The following is an 18,191-nucleotide window of genomic DNA, read 5'->3' as shown; positions in this document are numbered from 1 at the left end:
TGGAGTATAACAGAATGATAACACAGAGTCCCTAATCTTGGGTGTGAGGTCCGTGGTCTCGACACCCTGGAACTAGTCTGAAGTAAAACACAATAATAACACAGAAGTAATCTGGTTCAGTGTGAATTCCCAGGTCCTCCTGGTTCTAACACACTGTAGGATCTGACTAAGGTCTGAGTGCTTCCACGTAAGTGTTCGCATTGACAGACAACTTGAGACTGACCAGCAGTGACTATATATAGCGCGGCGCTCTCCGGCGCCACCCATCAGCGATCAACCAATAGCCACTTGCTTTGAGGTCAGCTGACCAACCTGGTCAGCTGATCCCTCCTTGTTTGTCATAAAGGTTCTGCCTCACAGCGCGTGCGCACGCGTATTCCTCAGCCTGTGTGAACTAACAGGCCCAGCCACACCAGACGCATGCTGCTGCGTGCAAACCGCCGCGCTAGACGCGGAATCAGCCGCCTTGCCGCCAGTACACGCGGCGGCTTTTCCGCGTTTTATTACAGTACCCCCCCCCCCCCTGAGGAGTGGACTCCGAACACTTCCCACCCGGGTTCCCAGAATGTGGGTCCAGAATCTTTGCGGTCTCACATTCCGATTGGTCTTTGACCATCACAGGGGGGGAGGGAGGGGAATCCATGTGCACTGCTGGCTTTAACAGAGACACATGGACTGATCTGACACCTCTCATACTGGCTGGGAGATCGACAGCATAGGTGACAAAATTAACTTTCCTGGTCACTGGGAATGGTCCTATGAATGTAGGACCCAGTTTGGGTGAAAATCGCTTCAGGGCCCCATGCCGAGAGGATACGTACACCATGTCCCCTGGGGAAAACTCCCACTCTACAGACTTTCTCTTACTAGTCTGATTTTTCTGAGTCCGGGTTTCCTTGACACTGGTAAATGTTGAAATGTACCCGGTGAGGTCTGATGAGATGTTTTACCCTCTAGAATGTCTCGCTGGCAAGGACCCAGATTAGGCATCCAGTCCTCCACCGTCTCTGCAGGTGCCCTGACCACCTTTCGAGGTAGGCCGGTCTCAGGCTCGGAACTTTTAACTAAAGCTTCTGTTTTGACCTGCACTGCCATCTCCCCAACCTGTATCTTGGTAGCACAAACTGCCACTCTCTCCAAGCAATGCTGATGGCAATAGGCTGACCATCTCAGTAACTGACCTGAAGCCCAGTCAATCTGTGGGGAGTGGAGTTGCAACCAGGGCATACCAAGAACAATGGTGGAGGTTTCCATGGGCAAAACCAGGAACTGTAATCTCTCTTCATGTAACGCCCCTAAACAACATGACAACAAGGGGGTTTGGAAAAGAGATTGAGTACTCTGCAACGGAGAGTCATCCACTGCAGTGACCAGAATCTGCCAGTCTAGTGGGAACAAGGGTATCCCCAATTTTCTTGCGAAATCGTAGTCAATGAGGTTCGCTGCAGAACCGGAGTCCACAACGGCTTCTGCGGGACTAGTCTGACCCTCCCATGTAATAGAGCAGGGAAGGAGCAGACGATCATTGTTTAGAGGTAAAGACTGCCCGCTTATGGTGTTGACCAACCCCAGGTGGCAGCATTCTCCTGGCCCCTTAGCACCATATAGATCGCCTTCTCTTGGCCTTTTGTGACTCTTCTTCACCTGACTCAGCCCTGAATATCCGATTTGCATCGGCTCGTCAGAGGGTGACGAAGATCGAGAAGAGTCGTGTGAGACATACCTTATAGCATTCCTACCACAAATCTGTTTCTGGTAGCGCAAACGGTGATCTATCTGCACGGCCAAAGAAATTGCCTCATCTACAGATTTGGGCTCAGGATGTCCTATCATTACGTCATGAATTGCAATTTGCATCTGAAAATCCTGCCAAAAAACAGTCCAATAGAGCATATGTTCCCCATCTAGCCGAGACAACCCACTTCCTAAACTCAGCGGCGTAAACCTCCACCGATTTACGACCCTGCCTGAGCATCTTGAGCTTCCTCTCAGCAGTAGATGAAATATCCGGGTCATCGTATATAATGGCCATGGCCTTAAAAAAATTCCTGAACTGATGATAATGCCTCATGCTCAGCATGTAGGCTATATGCCCACATTTGGGAATCACCCGACAGCAGGGTCTTTATAAATGTTACCCTTTGGGCTTCAGTTCCTGACAAGGTAGGCCTCAACTCAAAATAAGATAGTACCCGATTTCTGAAATTTCGAAAGTCAGATCTATGGCCAGAAAACTTTTCAAGTACGGACATACGAATATCCGTGACTAGAGGAGATCGCACTGAATTCATAGCTAATTGAAGTTCCTGAATAGCCCCAAATAACTGGCTGATCTGGGTCTGTTGGTTCACAATTACCCCGGAAAGATTGTTTACCGCGGTGGTCAGGACTTCAACATGGCTATACAGTGCGTCCATTTGGTTTTTGTCTGCCGTTCTGTAACGATCGGTGTCAGCACACAGAGAGAATCTGATTATTGGTGATCTGCAGTATCACCAAGAATACAGATTATACCTGATTATTGATGATCTGCAGAATCACCGATAATCCAAGTATAACTAACCTCTGGACACCTTTATAGTGTGAGTGTTTGGTGCAACAGTAATGACTTTGAGTAAGACCACCCGAGGAGCAGGTGGTCTTTGGCAGTATGGACGATACCGCCTTGTGAGATGTGCAAAAACCTTCCCACAGCCTGAGACCTCCAAAGGGGTGGAGTCCCAGGGCTGAAAGTAGGAAGGACCTGTGAGTGAGTGACACCTGAAAGGTGGATGTCACTAGCAGGTCTGGAGACTATCTCTTAAGGAGAGAGATAGCTCTCGAGGTCGGGCAAGCCAGGTCGGCAACACACAGACAGACAAAGTACATAGACAGAAGGCTGATTCGGTATCCAAAGGCAGGCAGGGTTTGGCAACAGATAAGCAGATTTGCGTAGGTACCGAATCAGAAAGCAGAGGGATAGTCAGGAATGCAATAGGTCATAACAGATATCAACAATGCCTAGTCTTGGGTGTGAGGTCCATGGGTCTACACCCTGGAACTAGTCTGAAGTATAATATGATGGTACAGCGTATTCCTAGACTTGGGTGTGAGGTCCGTGGTCTCGACACCCTAGAACTAGTCTGGAGTATAACAGAATGATAACACAGAGTCCCTAGTCTTGGGTGTGAGATCCGTGGTCTCAACACCCTGGAACTAGTCTGGAGTATAACAGAATGATAACACAGAGTCCCTAGTCTTGGGTGTGAGGTCCGTGGTCTCGACACCCTGGAACTAGTCTGGAGTATAACAGAATGATAACACAGAGTCCCTAATCTTGGGTGTGAGGTCTGTGGTCTCAACACCCTGGAACTAGTCTGAAGTAAAACACAATAATAACACAGAAGTAATCTGGTTCAGTGTGAATTTCCAGGTCCTCCAGGTTCTAACACACTGTAGGATCTGACTAAGGTCTGAGTGCTTCCGCGTAAGTGTTCGCAACGGCAGACAACTTGAGACTGACCAGCAGTGACTATATATAGCGCGGCGCTCTCCGGCGCCACCCATCAGCGATCAACCAATAGCCACTTGCTTTGAGGTCAGCTGACCAACCTGGTCAGCTGATCCCTCCTTGTTTGTCATAAAGGTTCTGCCTCTCAACGCATGCACGCGTATTCCTCAGCCTGTGTGAACTAACAGGCCCAGCCACACCAGACGCACGCTGCTGCGTGCAAACCGCCACGCTGGACGCGGAATCAGCCGCCTTGCCGTCAGTACACGCGGCGGCTTTTCCGCGTTTTATCACAAAATATAAAAATTATCTTTTAGGAGATAACTCAGGAGAAAAAGTAAATTGCATGTGGGCGAAGGTCTCCTAAACATTACCGTCACCATGTGCTAATGTGTCTTTTGGATGAGTCTACATGCAACTGGTCAGAAAACCACAAGAGGGCACTGTATGACAGCAATCCATTTTAAAAGCTGCAATATACACAGCTTCATCCTTTTCCCCCCTATGCATTAGCTATGTACCCTTCTGTTCTTATAATCAGACTGTGCAGTTGTGCGGTACATGATAACACTGGACATGTCACACATCGCACGCTATGTATGACTTATCCAATGTAATGGACACAGCAGAGTTGCATGGTGCCGTTCTGTGCAGTGCTTGGTGACAGTGCACATGCTGTATGGTGCATAACAGGAATGCTAGTGTGTACCAGGCCTCAGGGTGGCCATACATTATACAATCTTGATTGTACGGATTTACCAAATCTATGTAGTATAAGGGCTCACAGATTGAAAATACTTTAAAAAGACAGTTTTGGCAAGCTCTCGCACTGCATGGAAATGGTAAGATTGAACAACCAAGATTGTATGATTGTATGGTGTATGGCCAGCCTCAGACAAATTTTGTCTTTCTGATATGACTGTTATAAACATAATACTTGGAAAGGAGGAGGCTGCCGTTTGTGCTTTTTTTTTTAAATACCAGATAAGTACATTTTCTATATGTAATTTCTTTCCTTTTTTTTGGTGAATATTACTTCTGTGGACATACCTATGTGTGTGTACATGGTTGCCTGGCGCCGGTTTACTAACTGACAAGCTACAGGTGTACAGGGAGTGTCGGTATACCATGTTCCATGTTTTTGGAGCATTCATTATAAAATCAAAAAACAACTTCCTGTTGACGGAAGTAAACTTCTTGTATCTCAAGCAGAGACTATTATGCTTTCTGGTGTATGTTGGATTGCACAATGTCTGCATGCTCGGTTATAAGTTCACTGCTAATCCATGTGGTCCGCACACTGTCTGTAATTGCCAGCTGGTGATTTACGGCGTACAAAACATGATTTTGAGTTACACCCTTGCTTGGTTACAAGCGCTATTTGCCTCTGCCCACAATCAGTCAAGGCCACTCCTACTTTTTTGCCTACAGTTCACGCTTCACCGATACCCAGAATCTCTTGGGATCTCAGGGACATTCCTGGGTTTTGGAAGAACTGTAGGCTTGAACAGTGTCTAAATATCAACAAAATGACAGGTAAAGACACTGGCACTACCGCACAGGGCCCCCAATTTTACAAAATGTAGCCAAGTGTACTTTCGTGTAGCTGCAGTGTGCTCTGGGCTCAGAGTGACAAGATAATTGAATGCAAAAGAAAGTAAAAAGTCTGTCACTGCTGCAAAAGCTTTATTCAGTGAGCATAAAATCACACATGTATCAATATGACACACTTGTACCTCAAGTGCGCAGATGGCGGGTGCAGGGCACTGATCTATGCTTCTAGGCTAGATCAGTGCCCTGCACCCACTGCCATCCATGAACTTGAGGCACAAGTGTGTCATATTGACATGACCGGATTTCAGGCAAGGCCACAAAGGCCATGGCCCAGAGCACCAGGGAAGCAAGGACTGGACTGCGGGCAGCAGGGTGGAAATAGCAGCAAGCCTGCCGAACATTCATCTTGGCACATAGAGTTTGCACAGTGGTGGTTGGCTACCAACAGCAAAAACTGGCACTCGAGGGGCAGCAAACAGGCACTTAGAGTGATCTCTGAGCTGGCAGTCACTCACCAGATTGTCACTTGCCAAAGGAGCTTACCATCTAATCCCTGCCATCATGTCACTTACTGTCCTCAGAGGAGCGTATAATGTAATCCCAGCTATCATGTCTCTAACTGTCCTCATGGAAGCCTACTATCTAATCCCTGCCATATTGAGAGGGAGGTTTAGGATTATGTCAGTCCGGGGGCAGATGGTGATAGTTGGCTTTGGGCAGTAAAAACTACAAAACCGGCCCTGCACATTGATACCTGTGTGATGTTATGCTCACGAAAGGTTTTGCAGCAGTGACCGACTTTCCGCTTTGTTTTGTATTCAATTATCCGATATATATGATTGTGTTCAATCTTGGCTATGTTCATTGTATGTGTAGGATGCAGATGCATCCACAGGTAGTGTAGGGACCCCTTTCAGAGATTGGTCTTGATGCCAGTAGAGGTGCTTAACCCGCATGCCCGTTAGGTATGTGGAACCACCAATCTTGATTTTTGGAATGTTATTCTATCTGCTGGCTATCTGTGAGTTCAAACTGTGGCCTCTTTAAAATTCTGGGATCTCAAGGACATCCCTTGGTATGGAAGAACTGCAGACTAGAAACAGTGACTAAATTCTTTGCAAAAACATGATGTAAATAAGCCAGCGGGAGCCAAGATAAAATAGGATGTTTAAAGGATACCCGAAGTGACATGTGACATGATGAGATAGACATGGGTATGTACAGTGCCTAGCACACAAATAACTAAGCTGTGTTCCTTTATTTCTTTCTCTGCCTGAAAGAGTTAAATATCAGGTATGTAAGTGGCTGACTCAGTCCTGACTCAGACAGGAAGTGAGTACAGTGTGACCCTCACAGATAAGAAATTCCCCTTTTTTTTTTACCTCTTTCTTGCTCTCAGAAGCCATTTTCTGCTAGGAAAGTGTTTTATAGTTGGAATTTCTTATCAGTGAGGGTCACACTGTAGTCACTTCCTGTCTGAGTCAGGACTGAGTCAGCCACTTGCATACCTGATATTTAACTCTTTCAGGCAGAGAAATAAAAAAAGGAACACAGCATAGTTATTTGTGTGCTAGGCACTGTACATACACATGTCTATCTCATCATGTCACACGTCAGTTCGAGTATCCTTTAAAGTGGTATGAAACTCAGCATGTCCTCTTTGTTCTAAAAGATTATTTACAGCATAAAATCTACTACCACAAAAAAATTGTAGCAGAACAGCATTCAAACAGTTAAACACATCACTTTGCTCTCCAGTGGAAAGCTCCCTTCTTCGGTGGAAAGCTTCTAGCTATCCAAAGAGATGACAACATTACATTTTGTTTACATTCCTTTGTCAGCTACAAACAGTAATCATTGGCAAAGTGCTGAAACTGAGCTCTCTCTGTTTCTAGTATGTGTGCAGCTGAGACGTGATCACTAGATTTTAATATATAAATACAGCAGCTATGCAATAGAATACAATGGCAGCTTTCAGAGCAGACAAACTGTACTTTGGGACCTTGTCATTTGTAAACAGACAATATTACTTGTGCATGAAAGCAAATATGATATCTGTATGGATATTAAAAAGTAGCAAAACACATTTTTATTAAATGTTATGTCAGAGTTTTATCCCACTTTAATAAATTAGAATGAACGTGTGTGTTGTATGCTCTCTCATGAAAGGATTGTATTGCTTTAAGAACCCTGGCATATTATTCCTTTATTGCAGTTTTCTTACATGTTCCCTCTTCAGCATCAGCATAAGCTGTGCTATGTGTGTCTCCTGCATTATCCCTATGTGCTATTATCATAGCCACTCCATGCACTAAAGCTGTACTCTTCTTTCATACACCGTCTATATTTATCCACTCAATGCACAGTTCAAGGTCTTGCTGCAGAGCGTTTCTCTCATACAAGGTTTATTGAAAAAGTAAAGTGACAAGCTCTGTAATTACATAGATTTTACATGAATGGTCATAACCTGGGCTGCACATCACTCACACACTGTAGCAGGATGGAGTGGGAGTCATTCTTCTCCATAATGGGCTGGTGTGGAACAGGCACAAAGCAGTGGGGTGGAGATGGGATAAGGTATGTTGTATTCTAGAAGCTGATAGAAGCTCTCCTCTAATTTCTATTGGTTTAGCAAATAATCGGCATCTATTCATTTCTTTCCTGTATGTGTTAATGTGTGCCTCTAATCAGGCCACCCACAACTGACATTTCAGTTCTTGTTAGATGTTGGAGAGTTCCCCTAACTAGGGCATGTCCAAAGTCTGGTCAAGGGCCCAAATGCGTCCCACCGAGCCTTTTTTGGTGGCCCCCCCAGAGCTCTCTATAGTTCTTAGTTTAATGCAGCTCGCAGGCCGTAGCTGCAGTGCTGTATGCAGGGGCCACCTTGTGTTGCTGCTCTGCCTCCCCTTTGCTCGCTTGTAGGTTATGAACCACCACTGTAACAGTAGCAGCCACCACTTAGCAGTCACCATTATGCCAGCAGCAGTAGCAGCCACTGATTAGCATCGCCACTATCAGTAACAGCCACTGATTAGCAGCCGCCACTGTGCTAACTGCACACAGTATATGGGTTATTTCCTGTGGAAATGTTTTATTTGACAAAATTCACAGGCATAGAGTACCTAACTGCAATCAGCAAATACTGCATTCAACTTTTCTAGTTCGGTCCCCTAAAAATCTCAAGAATAGCAATATGGCCCTTGGCCAGGTTTGTGTACCTGCAGACTGATTCTTCTGGGTGGATGTCTTGTTCTCTTTAGATCTGTGTTCCTCAAACTAAGGCCCATGGGCCGAATGTGGCCCCTGAGGGTTTTTTACTGGCCCCCACATAGAAAATGTATTACTTATAGATGCGGTCTGCTGCATCTTTAAATATTGGTGGCCTGCATATAGAATAGCAGTGCTGGCACCACCCATCCACATGGAAGCCAGAAAGCAGTAATTCGCTGGTTTCCAATCAAATTCCACATTAGGTGACACTGCTGTCTAATTGGACTGCAGGTTGTCATCTGGGTATGCTTCACTGTCTGGCCCGCAAAGACTTCTACATCATTTTATGTATACTCCGGCCCCCCAGCAGTCTGAAGTATGTTGACCCGGCCCTCGACCCAAAAAGTTTAGGGACCCCTTAGATCATGGAATATGTAACAGGAGTGGGAATGCCCAGGTGTTGGTGGGAATGCCTAGAACTCCAAGGTCGGCAGGAAGAGGAGGGTATACATGGATTTAGGTACCACTGGTTTGGGCGCAGGTGCAGAGTATTAGGAATAACATACCCAATACTCTGCTACCTTGGCTATATGAAGTGTTTTTAGTTGGGGTTTCAACACTAGTTCCCCATCATTCACCTAACCCTAAGGGCCCTTTTCCACTAGCAGTCGCTAGCATTCACGCTGAACGCTAGCGATTGCTGAATCGCAAAAGTACAAAAATTTGCAGCGATTTCCCGACGTTTGCGGTCGCGATTTTGCTATGCTATGCACTGCATAGCAAAATCGCGGCAATAATCGTTCCGCCGCGCGTTCGCGTTCCTGTAAAAAACGAATCGCGGTAGTGGAAATGACCTACCGCGATTCCTATGTTAAAAAGCAAACCGTAGCGATTGTAAAATCGCTAGCGGTTTGCGACTTTCCGATTCAGCCAGCGCAAACGCGCTAGTGGAAAAGGGCCCTAACCAATCCAACTCTTGATCTTAAAGAGGAACTGTCGCGAAAGTCTGAAAATGTAAACACATACAAATAAGAAGTACATTTTTTCCAGAGTAAAATGAGCCATACATTACTTTTCTCCTTTATTTTTGTCACTTACAGTAGGTAGTAGAAATCTGACATTACCGACAGGTTTTGGTTTAGTCTACCACTTCATGGGGGATTCTCAGCTTGACCTTTATTCTTTATAAAGACATTCTCTGAAAAAGATTCATACAAAAATGTTGGCCAGCCTCCCTGCACACTTTTTTGGCAGTTGGACGGAGCAACTGCCATTCACTAAGTGCTTTTAAAAATAAAGAAAAACCTGAGAACCCCCCATGAGAAGATAAGCTAGTCCAAAATCTGTTGGTAATGTCAGATTTCTACTACTTACTGTAGGTGACAGCAACATAGGAGAAAAGTAATTTATGGCTCATTTTACTCTAGAAACCTTCTTCTTATTTGTATATGTGTGTGCATGTATTTTAAATTTTAAGATTTTCGCGACAGAGGTCCTTTTAGGCTCCCTGCACACTGCAAATCCGTTTTCCGATTCTGATTCCGTTTCCGATTTGCAATTCCGATTTTCCCTGAATGCAATCAACAGAAAAACGGAGTCAAAAATGCAGTAACGATTAAAAGTCGGAATCTGATGTAAAAACCGATTAAAAATCGGAATCGGAAGCGCATGCAGTGTGCAGGGAACCTAAATCCTGTTCATGATGCCTAAGCTTAGCCCAGCATAAACCCCTTTCCAATGCCTAAGCATAGGATAGCCCCTAAACCCAAGCTTCTAACTCTAGGGGCCCATTTACATTCAGGTGCTTTGCGAATGTGATTGCTGGCAATCAGCAAAACGCTGCTGCACACGCGCTGTACAAGTAATCTTATGGGATTACTCTCACTGCAGCGATTGTGGCACATTTGCTATTATCACTGTTTAGAAACACACTGCATACAGGATTTGCTAATTAGTGCAGGGTTTGAGTTATATACATAGCTGAAGCCTTGTGCCACAACAAAACAGCTGGGGCTGAAATATACCCCCTCCACCACTGATAAGCGTAATGCTGGGAATACAAGGCTCGATTCTGAGCTATTTAGATGGCTCGATAGATCATTTCTGACTTGTCCGATCTCCCGCACGACCGTTTCCGCGGTCGATTCTGCATGCAGGACAATGGGAAAAGATAAGAAAAACGAGCAGAAGAGAACCACCTGCAGAATCGAGCGCGGAAAACGATCCGGCGCTTAATCGAGCGGCAAAATCCAGCCGTGTATGCCCAGCATAAGGCTTTAGCAATGTGTAGTTCAGTCCTGTCATACTGTAGATAAAACCCCATGTCCAATTACCCAGAGCAACCTACCTTTAAAGCAATACTGAAGTGAACCTGTAAAAAAAAAGTTATACTCGCCTATGTAAAGGGAAGGCTCTGGCTGCCATAGACCCTTCCCGATCCTCTCTTGGTACCCTTAATACACCATTGTCTCCCCATGAAAGTCCACACCTTCAAGACTCCTGGGATGGCTTCGGAAGCACTCATGTCCCTAAGTGCTTCCGAAGATTAGCGGCTCCGTATTGCACATGAGGGATGCGAGTACTTCTGAAGCCTTCAAGAGGACCCCCAAAGGCTTATTTGACTAGTTGTTTGAATTACTTTCAGTGGGGATATCGGTCGATCGAAGCCACAAGACTAGGAAGTCTCTATTGGATCCAGACCCTGCTCTCTCCATAGGTGACTATCTAACTTTCCTTTTTTACAGGTTCACTTCAGTATCTAAGGGATCTAAAAACTGTCTGCCATATCTTGCTACTCAAAACCCTAACAGACATAACAACACAGGAGTTAATAGAAACCAACAGAAACACCTGATCTTCTAATGTTTCTTCACTGCCACCAGGGTCGGTTCTAATAACTATGGGGCTCAAGGAAAAAATTAACTCGGGGGCCCACCAACAGCCAAACTTCCCTCCTGGGCTCCTAAGCCAGCTGGTGGGCCTCCCTCCCTCCCAATTTAACTGTGCTCCCTGGGGCCCCTGCATAGTCTTTGGCAGTGTGGTGTCTCACCTGCCCGGCCCGCCAGCACAGGTGAGACACTACCCTGCTAAAGAGTTTGTAGAGGCCCCGGGGAAAGACGGAAAAACAGTTAAGATGGGGAGGGGGGGGGGGGGAAGAGACATCTTGGAGGCCGCTACAGGCTCTGGAGCCCTGGGGAAATTGCCCCCTTTGCCTCTATGGTAGCGCCGGTCCTGACTGGTTTAAAGAGTTGGTCAACTAAATTATATTTGAGCTTTGGTTAGATGCCAAGAAAAAACTTTACCTATTAGGGGTTATCTGTAATTTTTACATTGGCCTCATATTGTAGAGAAAGCAAATATACATTCCATGGTGAACTGAACTTTGCGTCTTCATATTGCTTAGTTTATTTGATTTACATCCACACTGGGTAGTGTGTCTGATTTCTCTATAATGAAGGCCTCTATTATTTTTAATTTATTTAATACTACAGAGAATGCAGCTAAATGACTTCATGGTGACTGGGGATGAACTAGGAACTCCTGTAGTGAGATCTATCCACTGGGGTACTGAGAGGTACCAGTATCCAGCGGTTGATTCAGCCCATTGCCTTCCGTCTATAACTGAGATATCAGTTTGGGTTGACTGGCTGATGATGTGACTTATCTAGGCATCCCTACACAATGCACTGACTAACAGCCACATGACCACGAGCTCTCAGGTGCACAGAGAAGTCCTCTGTGTCTGCTGCAGAGATTTTCAAGCATAATCTTCAAACCCTTAAGCTTGGAAGCTTTTTTGCATGGTCCATTTAGCGAACACTCAGAAGGAGGTCAGCTCTGCTGTAATGGTCTGACCCTTCTGATCTTAGGAGGAACAAGCTGATGTTACGTCAGTGTTCCAAGTTACCTAAGTATCTATAGGTCTGGCTGAACCTGCCTTATCCTTGGTTGTGGACTACCAAATATTAATACTATCTGGCTGTACCACTTTTTGCCTCATGGTGTCTCTGCCAAGTGCCCTCATCTCTGCCTGTTGACCTATTTATTTTCCAGGCCCAGCATGACACCATACTTATTATAAACAGGGTTACATAAGCCACAAGGCTGACACCGGGAGCACGTATGTAGCAGGAGCACACAGATGGCGGCTACACGGTATATGCTGTAGCATGTAGTACTTGTTTCTCGTGGCACGGAACCCTGGCTGGGTTACACACTGATGTGGACGCCATAAACAGCCACTATAGCGACACGTTAAACTCTGTCACTAGAAAGTCCATATAATCCTTCTCTTTGGTCTTAAAAGCTTCGGCAATGATCCTGGCAGCCTCACGGTGCTCTTTGTCCTGAAGGGAGATCCCGTTCACCTCTAGGATGACCTGACCCACCTGCAGCTTGCTGCAGTTATGTGCTGATCCTCCTCGCTAGAAGAGAGATGGGAGAAGAGAAGATTAATGTACCTCAATCTGTAATATGTAATAAGAACACATTTGGGGCTGATTTACTGAGGTTGGAAAACAATGGGGAAAAAAATAATGTGTATTGGGGTGCAAACGTAGGGCTTGATTCACTAAGACAAATAGCATGCCTTATCAGAGTTAACACACCTTATCATAGTAGCATACAGGGCCGGTTTAAGCAACAATGGGGCCCCAGGGCAAAATAAACCTGGTGGCCCCCCCCCAACATATACCCCGGAACAAAAATCGGCATTAGGGGACCTTTTTTGCAGCTGGTATAGTCAGGGTGTGAAGTCCCAATCGGTCAGAGCTCCACATTCTGGCTATCCCAGCCTGCATGGGGGACAAGGGGTTAAAAAGTTTCAGGAGGGGGGACCCCACATAATTTAAAAAAAAATAAAAAATTCCCACACTCTAAACATAAAAAAAATTTTGGAAAATAGGAAAAAATGCCAGGGATCTTCATACAGCCATATTGCGGCTGTATAGCGATCCCTGGCCAAAGCGCTGCGGCTGCGTATAGACCCCCTGGAAACCCCGTCAGGAAATTTATTGCGCTTTCGTTTGATGCATGTAAAATTACACTACCGTTAGGTTTGCTACTAAAAGTTACATTTATCGCATTTGAAACTATACTTTTTTCCTTCTAAACTTTAAAATCGATTTTCTCAAAAACTATAAGGTCTTTTTGAAAAATTGTTTTTTCCTCTTATTCCTAATGATCTCCTTAACACATCCTGCAAATGTAGGGTTTCTAGCATTTAAGGTGGATTTGCTATTAACCATTAAAGTCGGCAGGTTTTTAAATGTGTTTTTTTTCCTTTGAAACTTTAAAATCGATTTTCTCAAAAACTATAAGGCCGATTTGAAAAAAATGTTTTTCCTCTTGTAGCCACTGGGGCCCCTACAAGCTCTGGGGCCCTGGGGCAGCTGCCTCCTTTGCCTTAATGGTAGCGCCGGCCCTGGTAGCATAGCGAACACTACAAACTTATGCCTACTAATTGGCAATGACGAGAGCTCCACTTGTCCTGCCCTGAGCCCCTGCAGGTCCAATCACTTTAAAGGACATTATCCCCACACTTTGATTGGCCCAATAGGCTGCCTGTCACTCAACAGGAAACTTGACAGGCAGCCTATTGGGCAAATCAAAGTGCGGGGATAATGTCCTTTAAAGTGATTGGACCCGCAGGGGCTCAGGGCAGGATGAGTGGAGCTCTCGTCATTGCCAATTAGCAGGCATAAGATCATAACGCTCGTTATGCTACTCTAATAAGGCGTATTAACTCTCAAAAGGCGTGTTAAATTTGATAAGGTGCGTTAACTCTGATAAGGCATGCAAACTCTGATAAGGCATGCTATTTGTCTTAGTGAATCAAGCCCATAGCGAGGATTGCTGAAAGGGTAGTGAATTAGCTCTTGTGCTATTACAGTCACTGGCGACTTCAACAGCACAGCTGATAATTTACTAAACTTCTGGCAACACAGCTATGGTCAAACATAACCCGGCTGTGGGCTCCAAACGTTTGTCACCTAATGGCAGGAATTTTTTTTTTAAAGATTCAGTCCAGGTTTGCTGGATTGGTCTGTCCTCCAAAGTTCTCTACGTTATTAAAGTGAACCTGGTTAGATACTTACCTATGTAGAGGGAAGGCTTTCTACATAGGTAAGTCCTCGAGAGCCTTATCCATGCCAGTGTTTAGGTTGGACTGAGGAATGTGTTCTACTTGATGAACCACGTCTTTCCTGATTAAGTTCCATCAATTAATTTAAGCTGCGACTAAAAGGTGTGAGGGCCTCGGCTCTCGAGGACTGGAGTTGGGCAGCCCTGCCATAGAGCCTTCCTGATCCTCACTCCATCCTGTTGTTCCAGCACTATTCCCTGAAGAAGTTATTCAAGCTGTTAGGTCAAATACCTCTTCGGAACTCCTCGGGCAGCCTTAGGAAGTACCGCCGTCCTAGAGTACTATAGAAGACGAGCACATCCCTACTGTGCATGTGTGGGTCTGGGCTTGGGGATGCACAGTACAAATGTACCTGTCTTCAGAAGCGCTCGGAGCACTCGTACTTGCAAAGGCTGACCGAGGAGCGCAGAAGAGGTATCCTATAGCATGCCTTCACCAGGGAATGGCGCTGGATCAATGGGACAAATCAAGGACTGGGAAAGCTCTATGGCAGTGGTCCTCAAACTAAGTTTAGGAGGGAAAGATGAGGTAAAGCCAGCACTGCGATTAGGGTAATTTATTGAGTCAGATGAAAACAGATGCACTTACAGTCGGCAAGGTCAGATGCAATGCGGGAAGGGGTGCGCCAGGTCTATATCCCCCTGCGGACGTCCGTTTCGCGCAGCAAGCGCTTGTTCACCGCAATGGGGAAAGAGTTGGGGGTGGGCAGTTTCAACGTGGGTTACATACCCACGTAGCGCGGCGGCACTTCCGCCTACGTCAACCTGTCACGCCTCCGGTTTCTAGGGCAACCACTGACGCCCACCTCCTCCATAAGGAGGACGGAGAGCGTCCATGTAGCTAGGCAATGGGGGACCTACGTAGCGGCGCCATCCGCCGCACCAATCAGAGCCCAGCTCGCGCGTCAAAATGTAAACAAGGCATGGATGCGTACAGTACTGCATCCAAACATACAAGTATATGCTAACTGTATTAGAAGCATGTGAGACGTGCGGGCACGGGCAATGACGGGGCGCACTGGGGCACCGCCGCGCAGGGACCCCATCCCAATACTATAGCACATAAAAACCGTCTGAAGTGAAACTTGAGGGAGGGGAGGGAGGAGGGGGGGGGGGGAAGAAAGAGGGAAACGGAGGGACAAAGCGGGGAGGACAAAGAGCAGGCAGAGGAGAGAGCCAAAAGCATGAAGGGGGCACGAGAAATAGCGTAAAGCCCAAAGTAATCCTAAAGGAAGGGGAGAAGTGCAGAGTCAAGTGAGGCTGCACATGCATGCGCAGCTAGAAAACAGGGGGCTGCTGCGAACAAATGCTCTTGGACCGCTTGGATTTAATGAAAAAACGAGCTAGCCTGTTTTTTGGAGAAATAACCCCCGAATGCTCTTTGTGCTTTCTCTGCTCCTGGTTCACTCTCTCACTTGGGTCCCAGAATATGAAATATGAAATATCAAGTGGGACGCACGTGAGACTCCATATTTACACCCTTTGGGATATCTGGACTTCTGGCTCCTTGGGTCCTCGGCCTCTATATGCCTCAGCCCTCCCTTTCTTTGCTGCACATGCCTGCGCAGCCCCCTGTTTTCTAGCTGCGCATGCATGTGCAGCCTCACTTGACTCTGCACTTCTCCCCTTCCTTTAGGATTACTTTGGGCTTTACGCTATTTCTCGTGCCCCCTTCATGCTTTTGGCTCTCTCCTCTGCCTGCTCTTTGTCCTCCCCGCTTTGTCCCTCCGTTTCCCCCTTTCTTCCCCCCCCCCTCCTCCCTCCCCTCCCTCAAGTTTCACTTCAGACGGTTTTTATGTGCTATAGTATTCGGATGGGGTCCCTGCGCGGCGGTGGCCCAGTGCGCCCCGTCATTGCCCGTGCCCGCGCGTCTCACATGCTTCTAATACAGTTAGCATATACTTGTATGTTTGGATGCAGTACTGTACGCATCCATGCCTTGTTTACATTTTGACGCGTGAGCTGGGCTCTGATTGGTGCGGCGGATGGCGCCGCTACGTAGGTCCCCCATTGCCTAGCTACATGGACGCTCTCCGTCCCCCTTATGGAGGAGGTGGGCGTCAGTGGTTGCCCTAGAAACCGGAGGCGTGGCAGGTTGACGTAGGCGAAAGTGCCGCCGCTACGTGGGTATGTAACCCACGTTGAAACTGCCCATCCCCAACTCTTTCCCCATTGCGGTGAACAAGCGCTTGCTGCGCGAAACGGACGTCCGCAGGGGGATATAGACCTGGCGCCCACCTCCCCGCATTGCATCTGACCTTGCCGACTGTAAGTGCATCTGTTTTCATCTGACTCAATAAATTACCCTAATCGCAGTGCTGGCTTTACCTCATCTCTCCCTCCTAAACAAGTTTGTCTGCTGCCACACAGCCTTTGCACGCCTTTAAAGGTGATTACACCGCCTCAGTCATATGCTTAAGAAGGTCGAGTCCAGTCCCCTGCTGCAATCTTGAGAGTGCTGGAGCTCCATCTCCTCTACCTCATACTGTCCTCAAACTAAGGCCCGTGGGCCGAATGTGGCGCCTCAAGGCTTTTTCACTGGCCCCTGAACACGAATATCGAATAGCAGCGTTGGCACCACCCATCCACAGACTGTAGAAGTCAGCGAGCAGTCATTTGCTGGCTTCCAATCCAATTCTGCATCAGGTGACACTGCTGTCTAGCTAGACAACAGGTTGTCACCTGGGTATGCTTTACTGTCTGGTGCACAAAGACGTTCTTCGGGCGCCGCATGACTGAATGGCTATTGCTGGGAGTTCTCCTCTGGGCATGATTGGGGGAAATCAATATCTAGATTCAATGCAATGTTTTTCAACATCATTTTATATATGTTTCGGCCCTCCAGCAGTCTGAAGTATATTGACCCGGCCCTTGACCGAAAACGTTTGGGGACCCCTGCTCTATGGTATCCAGAGCATTCCCTCTACATAGGTACATACTACACCTTAAAGAGAGACTGAAGCCATTACAATTACCTCTTTTTATTTCCCAGTCCTGTTCACCATTAAGATCAAAGATGATTCGCCGCATCCCCGAGGCAGAACAAGGTATTTATCCCCCCAAAATCCCGGGGCAAAATTCTACGACTTTCCAAGGCACAGATTTTGCTTCCTGGGGGAGGCAGAGCTTTAGCGCAGTAGCTCTGCCTCCAGTGCAGTCAATCTCCACCTCTACCCGCCCCTCAGTGAAAGAAGACTGAGAGGAGCAGGGAGAGGTGGAGATTGACTGAAGCAGAGGCAGTACTACTGTGCTCAGCTCTGCCTTTTTCAGGAAGTAACGCAGAATTTTGCCCCGAGGATTTCGGGGGGATAAATACATTGTTCTGCCGTGAGAATGCGGCGAATCATCTCTGATCTTAATGTTGAAGAGGACTGGAAAATAAAAAGAGGTAATTTTAATGGCTTCAGACTCTCTTTAAAGGACCGATATAGTGAAACATTTTAAAATTCATAATGTGTGATGATGCATCTGTCAGGTTTTGGACTAGTCAAGCTTCTCATAGGGGATCCTCAAAGTTTAACAGGATCTCCCCTTTCATAAGCACACCTGTTTGCATGTATAACAAATATTGACAAAATCGGCAAATGATGTGTAAAAAATAAAAAAACAGTGAACAGAAGAAAGACGTTGATATTTACACCTTCCCAGCGGTTTTATAAATATGGTACACCAATAAGTGGTGATATTTAGCACAATAAAGGCACCTGTTAGCAGCTTTATAAATGTTAGCAGATTTATAAATACCCCTATGTAATTCTATACATCTTCCAGGCACAGTTCTAAAAATACCATCTGA

At 46.3% G+C, this 18,191-nt stretch overlaps 1 protein-coding gene across 3 annotated transcripts in view; it reads right to left on the bottom strand.

The window, feature by feature from the left end:
• Positions 1-9,668: 9,668 nt before the first annotated feature.
• Positions 9,669-18,191, bottom strand: part of WHRN (whirlin) — a 384,594-nt gene continuing 376,071 nt past the window's right edge. For all 3 annotated transcript variants that reach the window (XM_068248275.1, XM_068248276.1, XM_068248277.1), the window contains one exon: positions 9,669-12,678. In XM_068248275.1, coding sequence (XP_068104376.1) covers positions 12,496-12,678 — 183 coding nt within the window. In that variant the 3' untranslated portion in view covers positions 9,669-12,495. The remainder of the gene's footprint in view (positions 12,679-18,191) is intronic.

Source organism: Hyperolius riggenbachi, chromosome 8 (assembly GCF_040937935.1).
Source record: "Hyperolius riggenbachi isolate aHypRig1 chromosome 8, aHypRig1.pri, whole genome shotgun sequence".
Taxonomy (NCBI): Eukaryota; Metazoa; Chordata; class Amphibia; order Anura; family Hyperoliidae; genus Hyperolius; species Hyperolius riggenbachi.
Note: the sequence above shows the minus strand (reverse complement) of the source record. Positions and strands in the feature narration are given on the sequence as shown.